Below are 16876 nucleotides of genomic sequence, written 5' to 3'. Positions count from 1 at the left end.
ACGCATTTTAACATAAGTTAAACACATGTTTTATAATCATGGAAAAGATATTACAAAAAAATAGCGATTATTCATTTTTTATAGGATATATTTGTTTTTTAACTATCTTACGTCACTGTCGACTTATGTACTATGTACTGTGACTAATTTTGCAATCTATCAAATTATATTATATTCATTATCTTAAGCTTATTTATTTTATTGTGACACAATTACAGATAATACGATAAATTAATAATACTTTTAGTTTCAGTTTGATCGTGTTATGTGCTAATAACTTGTCAGATTAACGGAACTTGTATGTGTTGCACTTAACTGTTTGTAGTGTTCACTACAATTTACTGTTTGTTATCAGATCGTTCGTTCCATACTTTGACGAAATAGCACGTTTAACTCTCACTTCCTTTTTATCACTCATTTGATATAGAGAAATAGAACAATCAGAATGGCTCTCTCCAAGCCTAAAAATTTAATATTTCAACTTACCTCTGCTTATTTCGAACGTCTTTATTCGAGTCCACTGAAAACTAAAGCGATCACTAGGTACGTCATAGCGAATACAAATTGCATTCCACTTTTAAAATATATTTTAAAAGGAATGTTATTTGTTCTTTTAGTTGTGTTATCGCAGCTCTTGGAAATTTTATCTCGCAAAAAATATCTGGCGCAAAGCGTTTCAATGAAGACAGTTTCCTCGCATTTGCTCTCTTTGGGTAAGTTCCAATAAATTATGGACTAAATCAAGTACTTAAGTACAGCTAGTATAATTATCATTTTTCATCAAAAAATTATTTGTTCTCTCAAAGTATTACTTTTTTATAGGCTATTCTTTGGAGGCCCACTTCCACATTATTTTTATACATATATAAATCCATTTGTGAGAAACCCTTTAATACTTTTGTTAGTAGAAAGATGTTTATATACGCCATGTTATCAGGCATTAGCATTATACATGTTATCTATATTTGAGGTATGATCTATTTATGCATGTCAATTTGTTTCCATCACTTATTGTCTTTTCCAACTATCCAAATTCCTTTTTGTTGTAGGGTAGTTCACATGATGATGCTTTGAAACAAATGAAAAAGTTATATTTGCCAGTACTTACTGCAAATTTAAAATATTTAACGTTACTTCAGTTTATTAACTTAAAATATGTTCCACCAATTGTAAGTTCACTTGAGTATTTAATAACTTAAATTAAACTACTAACTGAAATGATTTCAATATTAATACATTTTTAACAATCTTTTTCAGTTACGCGTTCTTGTGGTAAATCTTATTGGTTTCTGTTGGGCTATATATCTCGCACAACAGCGTTCTAAACAGACAAAAGCTACAAAATAACATCAGTGGGGCAAGATACTAACATATTCATATAATAGAGATTTAATTTTTATATTACTAAATATTAAAAGGATATGCTGCTTATGGGGTACATATTTGTTAAGCGCTACATACTTTATACATAAATTATGTAAATAATTTTTCATTCCAATGTTACACAGTTTAATCTGTATATAATTGTACTATTGTACATAATATACAGTTTTAAACTGAACACTATCCTTACTAGTACCTAAGCTGTGGTATAAGAATGGTTATATATATAAATTAATTTCGTATGTTTTGTAAAAGAAGAAGAAAATATTTTAAGCTTTTTAATTTAATCACACAACAACAATACAGAGTATATTACAGATATAATCAGAATTTCTTTCATTTCAACGATGGTAACATTTGACGGCTGTAAATTATGAATAATAAATATTAATGTCAAGAGCCATGGTGTGCAAAGATAACAATGTTTTTCCTTCCTACATTCGTATAAATAACTTCCACTTCATACTTCGTCAGAGTTTTGTCATATTGTAAAACGCATTAATCAAATGATAGAATGAATTTTCCAGACCTTACATATATTAATTCTAAAATCAAGTCTTTCATGTGATAAATATCTACATATTTATGTTTCAGCTTCGTTTCATAGATATGCATCAAGGGTGAATTAATGTTGCAACACTATAGCAATTGACATTTTTTTCAATAAAACTGAGTCAGTCATTATGCAAGAACTAATTCTACGTAGTTTTTCCTCCTAATCATAAACAATGTAGACTTTTTAAATATGATTTTGTAACCCTATACATACATTTTCAAGACTTAACTTTGAATAATCAAGACTAGTCTAATTATGTCTTTTGGTACGCTGCCTGGCCTTACAGCCAAATGAAAACTTTCTGACTAGCATTCAGATAAATTGAGTATTGCCAGTAAACGAAACTCTAATAGTTTAACATCACTTTTATACATTTTTCTTGTCTTCAATTGACAAATGACTAGCTATTCATGATATAAATAAATAAATAAATAAATATATATATTTATAAAAATCAGAAAATAAATAAATTAATATAGCAAACGAGCATGGTGCTGAGTCTATACACAATAATATATATGTATATACAAAAGGAACAAGTGTAAAACATTGCACTAAAATATGAATTACTTCCTTGAAAAATTAATAGATCAATTTGAATAATGTTTCAGTACGTTAATTACTAATGGAATGTCTAAAATTTGACTAGCTGGTGTTTGTATAACAAACAATTGTATGATTAGAAAATCGCCCAGACGTTGTACTACTAGAATAGTTTTAAATGAACCTTCAAATAATAGAATTGTTATTGAATAATGATATGAGATCTTAAGAAGCTGCAATCAACATACTTCATGATGCTTATAATCATCATTGTCTTCTTATTGCTTAAGTACGTAGATGTACATAAGTCTACGAAAAACATTATTTTATGAAGACATAAAATTCACAAGATCGTGAGACAATATAATCGAGGAAGATAATGTACTTCCAAAAATGATGGTGTTATAAAATTTTGCTATAAATTAGTCATATATCCTATTATTAAAATATCTTATCTCTGGTTACTCTTGCACATCTAGCTTTTAAATCTTGTTTCAATTCACAAAATTGAAAGATGAATGATAGACAAACTTAAATCTTTCATTTCTTTGGTAATATGTTTGTCCTAGTAATGATATAAATATCATACTGTAAGTACGTTAAAATCATTCTTACCTAACATCTAACTAAAATAAAAATGGAGCAATAGAAATAACGTTAGTGTTACTAATACTGAAGCTGATGGTATTACTGTGAACCATCATCGATGAGTATTATTAAGTTACGAGTTACGAGATCAAACATGTAAATGCATATTAAGAATTTACAAAGATTTAAAGATGATGCACCAAACTCAGAATGGTGTATTATCTTTGTACCTTCCTGATACGAAAAAATACAGTGAAACCTTTCTTTACAATCGTGTCAATTTCCAACATTATAAACATGATTTAACATGACGTAAGACATGATGTTAGAAAAAAGCATCAAAGGACCTTCATGATCCGCACCATTCTAAATCTGATACATGAAAGGAACGTCTAGTCTTTATGGATTCGCTCAATCGCTTCAACGCGTGTATGATGGACTTCGACACGGGGAACAACTTGATCGATGACTTGGACTTGACCAATTAGTATGTCTGCTGCTATCTGAACTACTCGGTGACGAAGGTGGTGACGGAGTAGGTCGATGATATGGAATTGGTCGTTTCCTGGCGCTAAAATTAACGACTGTTAATATTATGATAATCACACAGTTACATACAATAGAGAACGTTTGTTAAAAATTAGACAAAAATATGTTAATCGTAAACAACTCTTATATGAATTAAATAATTTAAATAGATATAATATATATTATCGATAATATTAGATATTGAAAAAAAGGAACGTGCAAAATAAACCATGCAATGCAACAAAAGAAACCATGCAAAAATAAAAACGTGTTACTTACCTTGCTGTAATTTTAATAAAGGAAGGCAGTGGATTGAAAATGATTCACAGAACACAACGAACAAAAATGTATATCAAGAACTAAAGAAAACAGGTTGCTTTTATAGCGGTAAATACATTTTATTTGTGACTGACAAAATAAAAGAGAATCTCTACTGCAAATATGTCATTTACAATAATTTATAAGGAAGATACACGCATGCTACGTCTACTCATATTTAGATTATTTTATAAGCAATTAGATATAAATGAAAAAAGGGGGAAAAAAAAATCATACAAACATAAGTATACTTGACTGACTTGAAACGAAATTCATATATAAGTTGTAACGGAGTATACTTTCATTTTACATAACGCGGGTAATTAGATGCGGCAAATTCGCTAATTAGACGCATTGCATAGTAATTGTATACGAGTGTCGAAAGTAGTTCCTTAGAAAATTATTAAATCGATACTGATAAAGTTTTAATATGTCATAATATGCACGAATAATTATAATTAAACTACACCATTCTTTATGCTTATTCATTAATAATCATTAAGCTAGTCTTCATGGTTGCAGCTAAAATTGCTTTGTTTCTCTTTCTTTTCTTATTTACTTATTAAAAATGAAATTCAGTATGCATCACATGTTTACTACTACATTATAATTATAGGAAAGTAATAGAAACATCTGTGCGAAGCCGTAACTTTATCTTCTATGCCTGTCCCTCGATCTGTCTCTGTAGGACACAACACAAAATAGCATTAATAAAAGAACGTCCAAGCGTGAATTCATCGTAAACTTATCGATATCGTCGCTTTGCAAATTGCTTATTATTAATCGGAACTTCTTAAACAAGTGAGCGTTTCAATCGTGAGATGGATACATCGATGATGAATATATAAAATCAAAAAACGAAAATAAAAAATAAAAGTCGAAAGAAGATAAACATTTCTACGTTTGATACAACAATGTGAGCTTACAAGATTTGGCGTGGTGCGCTGTAAAACCTGATGCTACGATATCGAAACTACCGTTGTATAGATACCTACCTTGTAATACGACGTCTATCTAGAAAACTAGGTGAGCCATGACGTCGAGGTATCGACGGAGACCGAGAACACCTACTAGAAGCGGAACTGCTGGACGTTGAACGAGAAGACCTACTAGAAACGCTGCTTGATGACCGCGATGAACTAGAGAAACTTCTACGACTATGCCTTGAACTGGACACAAAATAGAAATACATTAAACAATTTCTTATAAGAATAGAGTAAAAGAAATGCATGTAAAAAAGACTAATTATTCACCTTAAAGAAGAACGTGAACTACTCCTACTATGACTTCTCTTCTCTTTATCTCGCGACAGCCTGGACAATGACCGCGAACGGCTTCTTGACTTCTTCGATAGCGACCGACTTCTAGATTTCTTCGACAGTGATCGACTACGCGATTTCTTTGACAAAGATCTGCTTCTAGACTTCTTCGATAGAGATCGGCTCCTGGATCTTTTCGATAACGACCTGGTCCTACTCCTGGACCTTAACTTTTCCGGGGAATGAGACGGAGATTTTTTTGAACGTGACGGAGATCTAGATACAGATCGTTTTGATTCCGAAGAAGACCTTGATCTGCTCAATCTCTTTGACCTTTCTGGAGATTTAGATGATTTCTTCGATCTTGTTGGAGATGTTGGAGACCTGTGTCTAGGAGATGCCGATTTCTTGCTTCTCGATACAGAACGTGATTTTTTGTCTCTGGAGACGGACCTTGAACGATGCCGAGGCGATCTGGAAGACCTTTTCTCCAGTGACACAGATCTCGTGTACGACCTGGAAGGTGACCTGGAGTAAGACTTATTCCCCGGAGAATGCTTTCTAGAAACAGGAGAACTCTTTTTTGAGATGATTGGTGATGCAGATCTTTGCTTAGATTTGTTACTAGGAATTGGAGGCGGGGATTCACTTGGAGAACGTAGTTTTATAGTAGTGTCTTTAAGGGAGATAGATATGGGCGGTGAGTGTGAGGACGATTTGCTCTGTGACGAGTGTTTTCTTGAGGCAACTGGCGAATTTTTCTTGGTGATACTAGGAGACTTTGAACGATGATTTGTCTTAGCTGTCGTGTTCGGTGACCTTAAGTCAACCTTATTTAAGACTGGTGGCAATGGAGGAGGCGATTCACTCGGAGATCGTATTTTTATTGCAGCCTCTTCTCTAGTCAATGGTAAAGCTGGTGAAGGTGATCTGCTAGACACTGGAGATTGAATAGCAGGTAAATGAGATATAGGAGATTTTGACTTAGATTTCTCTTGCACAAGACCAATAGTATTTTGTACCATTTTGGGCGGGTCATTTGGTAAAGCTATATCCAACACGCTATCTTCTTTCTTCTCAATTTTAATCTTTACTGGACTTATTATCTTCTTACCAAGAGTCTCTCTGGCTTTAGCGGCTAATCCACTCTGTAATCGCTTCAATGTATGCATTTCTTTCATTTTCTCTTCGTCCTCTGCTTTTGGTTCATCGTCTGCTATATCTGTTTCATCCTCGCTCGAGGAACGTAACCTAACTCTTGGTGTAATTGTTCGCATTTTTCTCGCTTTCGAAGTTGATCGAGATCTCCGTTTGTTATCGTGATTCTTCTTTTGATCTCGTTTCTTCTTCTCTTCTAATATGTGTTTGTACCGTTCCGGATTTTTCCGTACAGGAGAATAACTCAAGGTAGATCTTCTAGATCTACTTCTTGTCCTACTACGACTCCTACGATGATCTCTAGATCTTTCTCGTCTATCTCTCTGTCTTCTGGGAGACCTGGATCTTCTTCGAGAATCGGATCTTCTGCGTCTAGGAAGTGGTGACAATCGACGTCGTGATCCATAACGATCGTACCTCGATCGACTTCTGCTTCTGGATATGGAGTATCTGTTGTATCTTCTTGGAGATCTCGAAATCCTTCTTCTCCTTGGTGAAGGGCTAATTCGTCGTGACCTTGAATATCTTTTAGGAGACCTTCCTCTATCAGCTTTACTTCTTGACGGTGATCTATGTCGCCTTGGTGGAGGACTCTTATGTACAGCTGGTGATTTATCCTTTTTCTCTGGCGCAGGTTTTTTAACGGGAGAATCTTTCCTCTTGGGAGGAAGAGTTTCGTTTCGACCTTTCTCTTGCTTCTTTGGTGAGCGATTCGATCGAGGCTCTTTCGTTGTGTTCTCCGTCTCATCGTTCTTAGCTTTCTCTACAATTTTGTCATGTTTCATAGACTTTTTCGGCCTCTCTGGAGAACTGGAAATTCATCAAACTTATATATAATATAAAACTATGTACTATTAAAAAAATGATTTCTATTTGGGATTATTCAATTACCCTATTTGAAAAATTTATTTGAAAAACTTTGAATTTGAAATTTACCTATCTGACGAGCTCTCGGATGACTGATGCTTCTTCTTGACGGGTATTTTTTTCTTCTAGAAGAAGAACAGTATGGATTACTATATTAGACAGAATTATCTAGCGAACATCAATCATGCATATGTACTTGTCAGTAGGATAAAAAAAGAAATCGTAATTGTTCAAAGATTCTCTGGAGTCTGCTCATTCGCTCTAGTACAAATTCAGAAGATAATAAATGTACGAAGTGTTTCAGTTGAAGAGATGTGTCCGCGAAAGAAACATAATTGAGAAAATAAAAAAATCAGAAAAGTTGATAATGTAAACGTTATATACTATTTTAATATTAATCTGTTTGCATTGCACCTAGGTCAGAGAACAAGCAGTCTCCTATTCGTTTATTCTCTCGTAAACGTGATGGTGCTTGACACAAAACGAGTGAAAAGGCAACAACAATCGCAAAAATTCGTACGAATAGAAAAATTACAAAATTATTATTACATTGAGTAGCGGCATATCTGGTACTCACTCAGGGAATATATCCTGTCAAATGGCGCTGATAATTACAAACAATACTGAGATTTACACTTTTGAAATAATGACTGTTAACTTGAAATCAGATAAAAATCTTTACAGAAACAAGCAATGAATCATGCTTATTCAAAGTTAGGCGGCAACACAAAATATCTTATAAAATCCAATGTTCGATTAACAACTAATAGGAGAAAAATGAACGTAAAAGTAAATGTCACATGCTCCTGTTTCACGTGCTAAGGTATATATATATATAAGGTATATATATATATATATATGGATATAATATAGTTATAAATATGTATATGTATAGAAAGAGAGAGGAAGATAGAAATTTCGTATCTGTTTCCTTAGCATCATTTTTCCTACCTCATGCTTTTCTTTTGCCTCTGCCTTTGACTTCTTCTTCTTTTTTTTCTTTTTCTTCTTTGACTCAGTTTCGGAAGAACTAAAAAGATCAATTATATTAATAATTGAATATGTATATTAAGTATAAAAAGATACAAATTTTAGAAGTTTGATTACCTGCTATCATCTGAAGCTTCACTAGAATCACTGTCAGAGGAACTAGCCTCAGTCTTCTTGTGTTTCTTTTCCTTTTTCTTCTTCTTAGATTTTTCTTTCTTCTTGCTACCCTTCGGAGATTCCGACCTAGGAAATTCGTTCGTAGTTATTCTAAAATTTTCACTATAAATAAGTTTAATATTTTTTTTTTTTTTTTTTTTGGTTAATAATATTTAATTTTTTTAATTCTTGCAGTGGACGTCTTCCTGTCGACAAGTGCATACCTTGTGCTGACAATAAAGAAAGCTGTAGTACAATGTATCCGTGTGTGAAACAAATACTTTATTCTAATGATACAAGCTACCTGCTGTATTCGATTAAAAAGTAAGAAACTCGGAAAAAGTAGCAGTTGAGAACGCGTAATTCCGGGCGAAATTTTTACACTGATCTATCTCAGCATCTGGATAAGGTATTCAATTTAAAAAATGGATACTAACTTATATACTGATATATATGTATATGTATAGGAAATGCAGTATGTGAATATTTTAGTAAGTATCGACGTAGAAAAAAAAACGAAAAATTATATATATAAACATATTTTTTCCAATCTTTCACTGCAATCCCAAGTGAATTAAGTAATAAAAAATATAAGTACAACGATACATATATAAGGTGAAAATCACAATATCGGGCTATAGCTAACAAACCGACTACATAATCACTCATTTGAAAGATTTGGTTTTTCATACGTTCTGCGAGATTTTCCTTTTTTTTTTCTTTTTTTTTTCTAACTAGTTACCGGACATTGTGCGTTATGTCAAACCAAATCTTTCAAAAGTTACAAAAGACGAGTATACAAAATATGAGGAGTATTGATATAATATGGGATTAGCATTACCTTGATAACCATCGATAGGGACGGACTTGTCAGAAAAAAATAGAGAGATGACATTAACAACAAGCTTTATCGATAACAACAACAAAGATAGAAATGCATGATTTACGCGTCAGATTACGTACAACGTTATTTGTTTAAAAAACCCGTGTATATTTTGTATAATATCAAAGTAAATGTTTGCCCACTGTTTTCTTACATCATTACATTGTATCTGACAAAAAATCTTGCTGATTACTAATTTTTGATGTTACAGGAATTCCAGCAATACAGCAAACATTTACCCTCTAATTATGCCTATTTAGACAAATACCTAAATATATTAGACTCGACTATTTTTCTTTCTTTCTTTTCTTAATACAGATATTTTATATGGTTTTTTATTTTTTCAAGCGTATCTTTTATTTTCTTTTATTACTTTTTTAATTTTTTAAACTTTTTTTTTTTGGAAAGTAGACGCGACGACCACACTTACCTACTGAGCCTACTGGGTAGGCACTCAGTCCTCCTCAGTTCTGTTTGAAACAGAGAAAGGTGTATGGGACATGAAATAGTAGGTGAGTCATGAGTCAGTATCTGACAAGAGGTGTGTAGTAAGCAAATGAACGAGTGTGGAATTTGCGATAAATGAATAATTAACCGGGGGTTAGGAGAGGAGCTACTACGGGGGATGGTCCGTTCGGTCTTGGAGCCTGGATTCGTGTACATTTTCTCTCATATGGGACATCGATACGAATTTTTTGTTTAAACAATGCAAGTCACGCATAATATATATCATTACATTGCACTATAATATAACAAACAATATTGTACACTATTTTATTACTACTATACTATAGTATGCTGTAGTATACCGTTATAGTACTACTGCTACGCTATAGTATACAGTATATCCAATCTTTTAATATACAACAGTACAATGTAGTAATATAATTACTACAATTTCCTTCATCTGCACTTACATTATCTTATTTGTCTTTATTTTGGTGGATTAATCAAAACATCGAATCCAGCCTCCATTGACCCGTGCACCATTACGTTGTCTTTTACCTTTCCTTCTTATGCTTCTTTCCCTTTTTCTTTTTAATTGCACTACCGGACCGTTTGCGTTTCTTCTTCTCCGGGACGGACGTGGTGTCCGGAACTGGACTCGGGGTCCGTACTAATTCATACACTTTGCTCGCCGCTGCTCTTGCCTCAGCCTCGCGCGCGTGCCTCTGCGGATCTAGGCTACTTCCCTCCACGAAGAACTCCGATATCCCAAACGCCTCGCGTAGCTTTGCATTTTTCTCTTGCTGCGCCTCGGCGATCTGATGTGTCTCTCTTACACTGCAAGAAAAACTTGTATTGTCATTTTCCATCAAGCATAAATCTCTTTTGCACGAATGATACAGTAAATCAATAACAAAGTAATCTCGCATCGCGTAAATTATTTCAATCCAAACGATTAATACAATAAATTAATAATAAAAATTCTTAAATTAAAATCTTTCGATCCGGAAAGAAATCTTAGATTTTAATGATCACTGCCGTGTGATATTGTCACTTAAAGGCACTGGAAACTTTACTCAGTAAATCATATGCGAACACATTGACCCCGTGCACCGAACGTATACCAAGTTCGCACATAAACCTAGAAACACGTGGCCATTAGATCAACTCTTCCAGAAACAGTATAAAAAATATCTGTGATGTAAAGAATATTTTCTTTCCAACAAGATATTTTTTTCCACACGAGATAAGAAAAATCCGATGAAGTAACTGTGCTATGAATAAAAATAAACACATGTCGTGGAGGAAGGAACGAAAACAGGTAATATGACCTATTTTGATATTCTAATCGAATTTGATGACGCGACGAGGACGCAACACGACACGGGGGTGAAACGAGGAAAATTCGTACCGCGTTGATATTTTCACCGTCATCGTCGCGCAGAACCGGACACACTTGGTGGGCCGCTTTAGTTCTGTGAAATTTCGCGACGATCCATAAAGCGTGTAAAGAGACTGACGATGAAGGAGGTGGACGGCGTGTCCCTCGGTGTAGCCTTGGCGAACGTCGATGAAACCGTCCGGACAATGCGGCAAGGCAGTGACATAACACCGAACAGAGAGACTATACCGAAGAGAAATCGAGGTGGCCCCTCTTCTACCCCGCGAATGAAAAGCAGCAAGCGAGGCCGGGATCGGCCGAGCTACCCCTACGCCAACGCTCGAGCGCGGATCAATACAATCCAGCTGTTCTCTTTTCTGCTATCCCTTTCGCGCCACTACTCCTCGTCGCTGCACGCTCGAATTCAGCAGCCAACCACTTGCGAAGTATCGCTAAACGGAGATCAAACGGCCAAATAATTTTTATTTTTTCTTGTGCTTTTATTTATTTTTCTCTTGTCACCCTTTAACAGGCTTATTTAATTTAAAGAGTTTGATGGTTGATTTCATTCGAAATGATATGAATTTTCTGGTAATTGTTCTTTTGAAAGATGAGATATTTTATATTTTAATATATAATATTTTTTCTTCTGAATTTTCTTTTTTTCTTTATGTAAAGTAGAGTTAAATAATGTGAGTCTCTGATAGTCATTTTTTTTAGAAAATAGGTATTTTGTACACTTTTTCCTTTCTCTTATCTTTCTGTTTTCCTAAGATGGAGTTGAATTTGTTTTCGAATTATTATATTTAAAATAATTGAACGAAGTATTGTAGTATCGTAAAGGCAGTTACTTTTGATTATTATGGCGTGTTAAAGGGTAACAGTTGTTTACAGGGAAATGTTTCCCTTTCGCGTGGGATTGGGGGTCAACAGTGTGAATCATCCCCAAATAGAACTCAAAGAGAGCGTTTGCCTTTTTAATCCCCCCAGTTTATCACATCTCCTTTTTGCTGATATTTTTAGGTTTTGAATTTCTGTCGAGAACTTTTTAAGTTATTAACTTTCTAGTTAAAAACTGTAAAATAAACAAATATATTTATAGCAATGTTTGTATAGGAAAGGAATATGTAGCGATACTTTCCTACATTCTATCCGCTGTATGCCATTAGAGGTATCAAATATCCATGTACAATAAGTAGAGACGATAATCTGTGGTCAGAGAAACCCAATTCCTTCAGTTAGTCTTTCATCTTTCCACGGACTTCTCGAGAAAGTTAATTCAAAGTTAAAAATACAATCATTCTAAGTCTTTGAAATAATGATTACGTAGAAAAAGAATTTTCTTAAAATCTAGAAAAATTATAAAAATGATAAAAATTTTTACCTTGGATAACTTTTGAAAGATTTTTATATAATGTAAAAAGATTTTATCTCGAAACAATAAATCTTCACAGGTGAAAGGTAGACGGCAAAAAAGCTTAAAAATGCATACAAATATTACAAAATATTCAAAAAAAAAAAAAAGGATGAACATTTACCATTTTTATAGTAATGAAAAGTAAAAAGTTCATGTCTGAACAAGATAAATTCCCACAAATAAAAAGCAGACTATAAAAACGTATTATTCAACGTAAGAAGAAATTATACACTTAACAAACGTTCGTGACAAAATCACCTAACGACGGAGCGCATGTTGCTTCGCCGTCCGGCGAGGAGGTGGAGTTGTATGCGCTGACAACAGCAACAATGCTGTCGCATCTGCAGCTGTGCACGCTTCTTTCCATTAGCCGCTTGCAACTTTCGTTTTCGCGATCGTTTCATCACCTTCTGTCTATCCAAGAAGAAATTTCCTCTCCAGAGTGTCTCAAAAAATGCTCGGCCATCAGCTGGACCTCGTCCACGAGCTGGTTTCAAAGGAGCTACTGTCACAGACATAATCATTCCTTGATTCAAAACTCTCGATAGAAAAAATTCCTCCTCTTCCTTGGTTTTATTCAATTAACAATATATATAAATTAATCGAAACTTCGATCTTGTTACAAATTCTCTCTTCTATTTGTAATCGATATTTTTCTTGATCCCTTCATTGAAATATACATTTTGGTAATTCTTTCAAGTTTCCTTTATATCATTTACATAAACGTTTTCAAATTATGAGATGTAACATATTATAAGATTTCTGAGAAGATTTGTAATAATGTATTTGGTATTTTCCCGATATAGTTACCAATAAATTTTATCTCATTTAGCCAGCAATTTGCTTGGTCAGCCACTGGCAACTCTAGAGGACAAACTATGGGCTTGAATAATTAACGGCCGGGTAATTAGATGAGCATTAAGCACGATCGGCCGCTAATTTACGTTAAGGAGCTCTACCGGTCGGGCGACGGGTATGCGAGTAGTTCCGATGCAGCTTAATCCCCTTCTCGAGGCAGGCTTTGACAGTTTAGGCGGCCGGAAGGGGGTTGAGGGTTGGGGGCGCAGGTAATGGCTTCCTCCCCCGATTACACCAGCACCTTATTCAGAACTTCTGCTATCCTACCGAGAACAATCATCCGGCAGCGATGATGAAAACGTCACTTTTCGTCTCTGGATCTCTTTCTTCTCTTTTCTCTCTTTCCCTATCTTCTCTTGTTCGCGAGGAAAATTCCTCGTTGCTTGATCGATTATTTCTCCCAACAGCAATCGTCGTTGAAACCAATTTCTTCTTAAAATAACCAACTTTTTGTTTGGAATTATTTGAGAAATTTCTTTTTCGTGTTAATTTCTCTTAAATTTTTTAAAGTATTTCCTCTTCAAACTTGCTTGTGTTTTTTCTCTTAGATTTTTAAGAGTTTTATATAATTAGTAATACATGTATATCGTATAGAGATATATATCTTAGTGACTCGTGTAAGAATATAGGAATATATTGTAATTTCATTGTAGCTTACATGCTAAGGAAGACTTCGTATTAGGCACACTATAGTCGCCGCACCTCGACTCGTACACACCGAGTGCACAGAGAAGCAAGACGTCTTAATTAATTATTGTCGATTCATCGACCTGGAGACACATGGATTTTTATCATAGAAAAATTTCGGATCCCATTCGAATCTTCCGATTTCTCTTCTCTCGTAATCAATTCGAAACACGTGGGAATTATGCTCTTCTGTTAAATCTTCTCGCTCTCCCTCTGCGTTAGAATTAGGAGTTTCTTTTTACCCTTAATCTTTTTCTAATATGTTCCTTGATCTAACAAATTTTATAATAGATGTGCGTATCCGTACGGAACATGTGCGTAAATTTAAATCGGAATTGAGATTGAATTAATACACGAGTACGAATGATTTCCTCTTCCTCCTCTGAATTCAACCTACGTACCTTGAATTACACTTAACACGCCAACTTATCACTTACGATTAATTAAAACATATAATATATAATATATATATATATGTATGTATATATATAATAATCTATACGCTAAAGGAAGACTTTTGTGATTTGTTTGTTTGCGAGTGTATCACGAAACCGTTACATGTTCCCTCCTGTTTTTGGTCTCTTTTTTTTTCTTTTTTAATTTTTTTTCTTCCGACTATTGGTCGACGATTCGCGTACTCGACGAGAGTCGACGACGCGTAGCGTCGTAACGCCGGTCCATCCTCGCACTGAGGCGGAAAGAGTCGAGTATGAGAGATGCTGGAACAGAATTCTCCCTCTCTCTGGCTCGACCCTTTGCGTATCTCTGTTTCTCTTTCTGTGCACCTCCGTATCTCCCCCTATTCGTGGGTGGCGCCGGCGCTATGGGGTACGTCGATATCGGCCGCGTAATATCCCCGAAAGCCGACTCGGGAGAGAGAACGCGACTATGTCTCCACCCTCCAATAATATTGGGTTTAGCGGGAACCTGAGCTACCGATCAGAAGCTGTTGCAGCTCCGACATCATATTTACACGAGTTCTAGCCATCGTAGCTATTAGATCTTTATCTCGAAATCTCTTAAAACTTTCGTTTTCAAAATTTTCGATATGCGCGTTTTGGAACGACATAAATGAATGGATTTAGAACGAATAGTTACGTAAAAGTTTAAATTTTCATTGAATTCGTGGTTTTTAAGTTCTTTCTTTTTTATAAATAAAGGGGATCTGAATATAGTCTTAAAATAGAAACAAACTAATATTGCTCATCATTTACATACCATGCAATACTATTTGCATGCAATTTTATATTATGAAATTACTTGTAGCAAATTTAAAAATGCAGCTTATTTACTTCGTTTATTTATTTTGTTTGATCATATTTTATATAATATAATCATATAGAAATGTAAATAATAAGGAAGAAAATATACTTACTTTACACGACCAAATTCATCTCTAGATATTGCTGGTTTGGTGTCAGTTCCCATTAACATGGATCTGTATGATTCTATTTTCTTTGTTACCTCTTCGGATGTAAATCTATAAAGCACAAAGAAAGCAAATAAAGAAGAATTCTAGCATTTGTTTAATTATAGTTAGCAGTTTAGTGAAGAAATACACTGCATAGAAAGAATATATTGAAGCCAAAGATAAGCCAAATCCAATTGAAGTTCGGAATCTCATTTACTATTGGGTTCAAAGGATCGATGAAGCTCTATATTTCTTTCGTACATAATCTATATCTAATTTTTAAATTTACTTTTAAGGAATATTTATTTTTTAATTATGATGTTACGATAATATAATCAGATTTATATACGATATTATTATAAAAATAAAGATATGTACTTACCCTTGTTCCTCTAAAATATCTGCTAATTCTGCACATTTGACTTCAACTTTCCTTTTTCTAACATGATCAAGAATATCTTTGTTAGGTTGCTTATTTAGCTGATCTAATTTTCCTTCTTCTGTTTTGTAAGTGACTTTGTCTTTAGTCTTGCGTACAATTGCCCAATTTCTTTGAACGTGTCCATTTGTTCCAGAACCTCGTGGTGTTTGTAATCCAATTCCATTGTACATCTTGTATTATACCTAGAATCATAAAATGTAAAAGGATTCTAAAGAATAATTTATTAATATTGGTGAATATTAAAAAAACAAACTCATATTTGGTAAAAATGAATATACAAAAATAAATTCTTACAAATATTATTTAAATGATATACTGATTGAATTTAGGTAATTAAATAAGTCCATTTATGTTTATTATATCAGAATAGAAATTTTCAAAGATAAACTTTACAAGAAAAAAAGTTTCAAAGAATGATATTATATACATATATATTTTTGTTGACTAAGAATCACGGGAACATTTCTGTACATAATATAGATTAACGAGTATCTTAACAATGAATGACAGTAAGTGCACAATAGGCATACTGGTTAGGCATTTAGAAACCTGACTAAAGATCATCTTTATTGGGGTCGCGGAGTATATTAATAGAATTCTTCCAAGTGTTCAAAGTGAAATCTTAACTAAATCGCGACGAATCGATCGACAACGTGACATGATTGAACTAATAACTTTGGAAGGAACGGGCAGGTAGGTTAGAATAGAACACACGTAAATCAATTATCGATCCGGTGAACGTTGCGCAAATTTCACAAGTATACACTTTGCGTCGTCAAAAAGCATTACCTTTACATTAGTGACACCACTGTCAATCTTGTTGTGTCATGCACGAAACTGTCGACTTTCAAACCCGTCTTAAAACGAAACCAATTAACGAAAAAACACAACCAGTACCGCGATTCTTGTGGCGTTACCGTTTTCACGCGGCAGCTTCGCAACGTACCGTGTGGTGGCACCACTGTCACACATAAGCGTAAGACCAGGAAAATTGCATTGTATTT

General features: G+C 34.1%; 2 protein-coding genes across 5 annotated transcripts; one reads left to right on the top strand and one right to left on the bottom strand.

Annotated features, from left to right (window-relative positions):
• The first annotated feature begins 40 nt into the window (after nt 1–40).
• Nucleotides 41–1438, top strand: LOC132905589 (peroxisomal membrane protein 2). The gene is made up of 5 exons (XM_060957066.1): nt 41–543; nt 618–713; nt 823–970; nt 1050–1169; nt 1258–1438. The coding sequence occupies exons 1-5, from the start codon at nt 446–448 to the stop codon at nt 1345–1347; spliced, it is 552 nt and encodes a 183-aa protein (XP_060813049.1). The 5' UTR covers nt 41–445; the 3' UTR covers nt 1348–1438.
• Nucleotides 1439–1648: 210 nt separating this feature from the next.
• On the bottom strand, nt 1649–16810 carry LOC132905560 (serine/arginine repetitive matrix protein 2). 4 transcript variants are annotated; one of them, XM_060956999.1, is made up of 10 exons: nt 16662–16809; nt 15813–16054; nt 15395–15499; nt 10235–10513; nt 8308–8433; nt 8152–8230; nt 7270–7325; nt 5170–7143; nt 4912–5085; nt 1649–3641 (listed from the first exon to the last, which is right to left on the bottom strand). In XM_060956999.1, the coding sequence occupies exons 2-10, from the start codon at nt 16040–16042 to the stop codon at nt 3491–3493; spliced, it is 3174 nt and encodes a 1057-aa protein (XP_060812982.1). In that variant the 5' UTR covers nt 16043–16054; nt 16662–16809; the 3' UTR covers nt 1649–3490. The 4 variants fall into 4 exon arrangements, with proteins under 4 accessions (XP_060812982.1, XP_060812983.1, XP_060812985.1 ...); XM_060957001.1 differs by lacking the exon at nt 1649–3641 and adding an exon at nt 3976–4598 and having other exon boundaries at nt 16662–16810; XM_060957000.1 differs by lacking the exons at nt 15395–15499; nt 15813–16054; nt 16662–16809 and adding an exon at nt 12733–14718.
• Nucleotides 16811–16876: the final 66 nt, after the last annotated feature.

The sequence above is a fragment of the Bombus pascuorum genome, chromosome 3 (genome assembly GCF_905332965.1).
Source record: "Bombus pascuorum chromosome 3, iyBomPasc1.1, whole genome shotgun sequence".
Lineage (NCBI taxonomy): Eukaryota > Metazoa > Arthropoda > Insecta > Hymenoptera > Apidae > Bombus > Bombus pascuorum.
The sequence above is the reverse complement of the archived record's forward strand: the minus strand, read 5'-3'. Positions and strand labels throughout refer to the sequence as shown.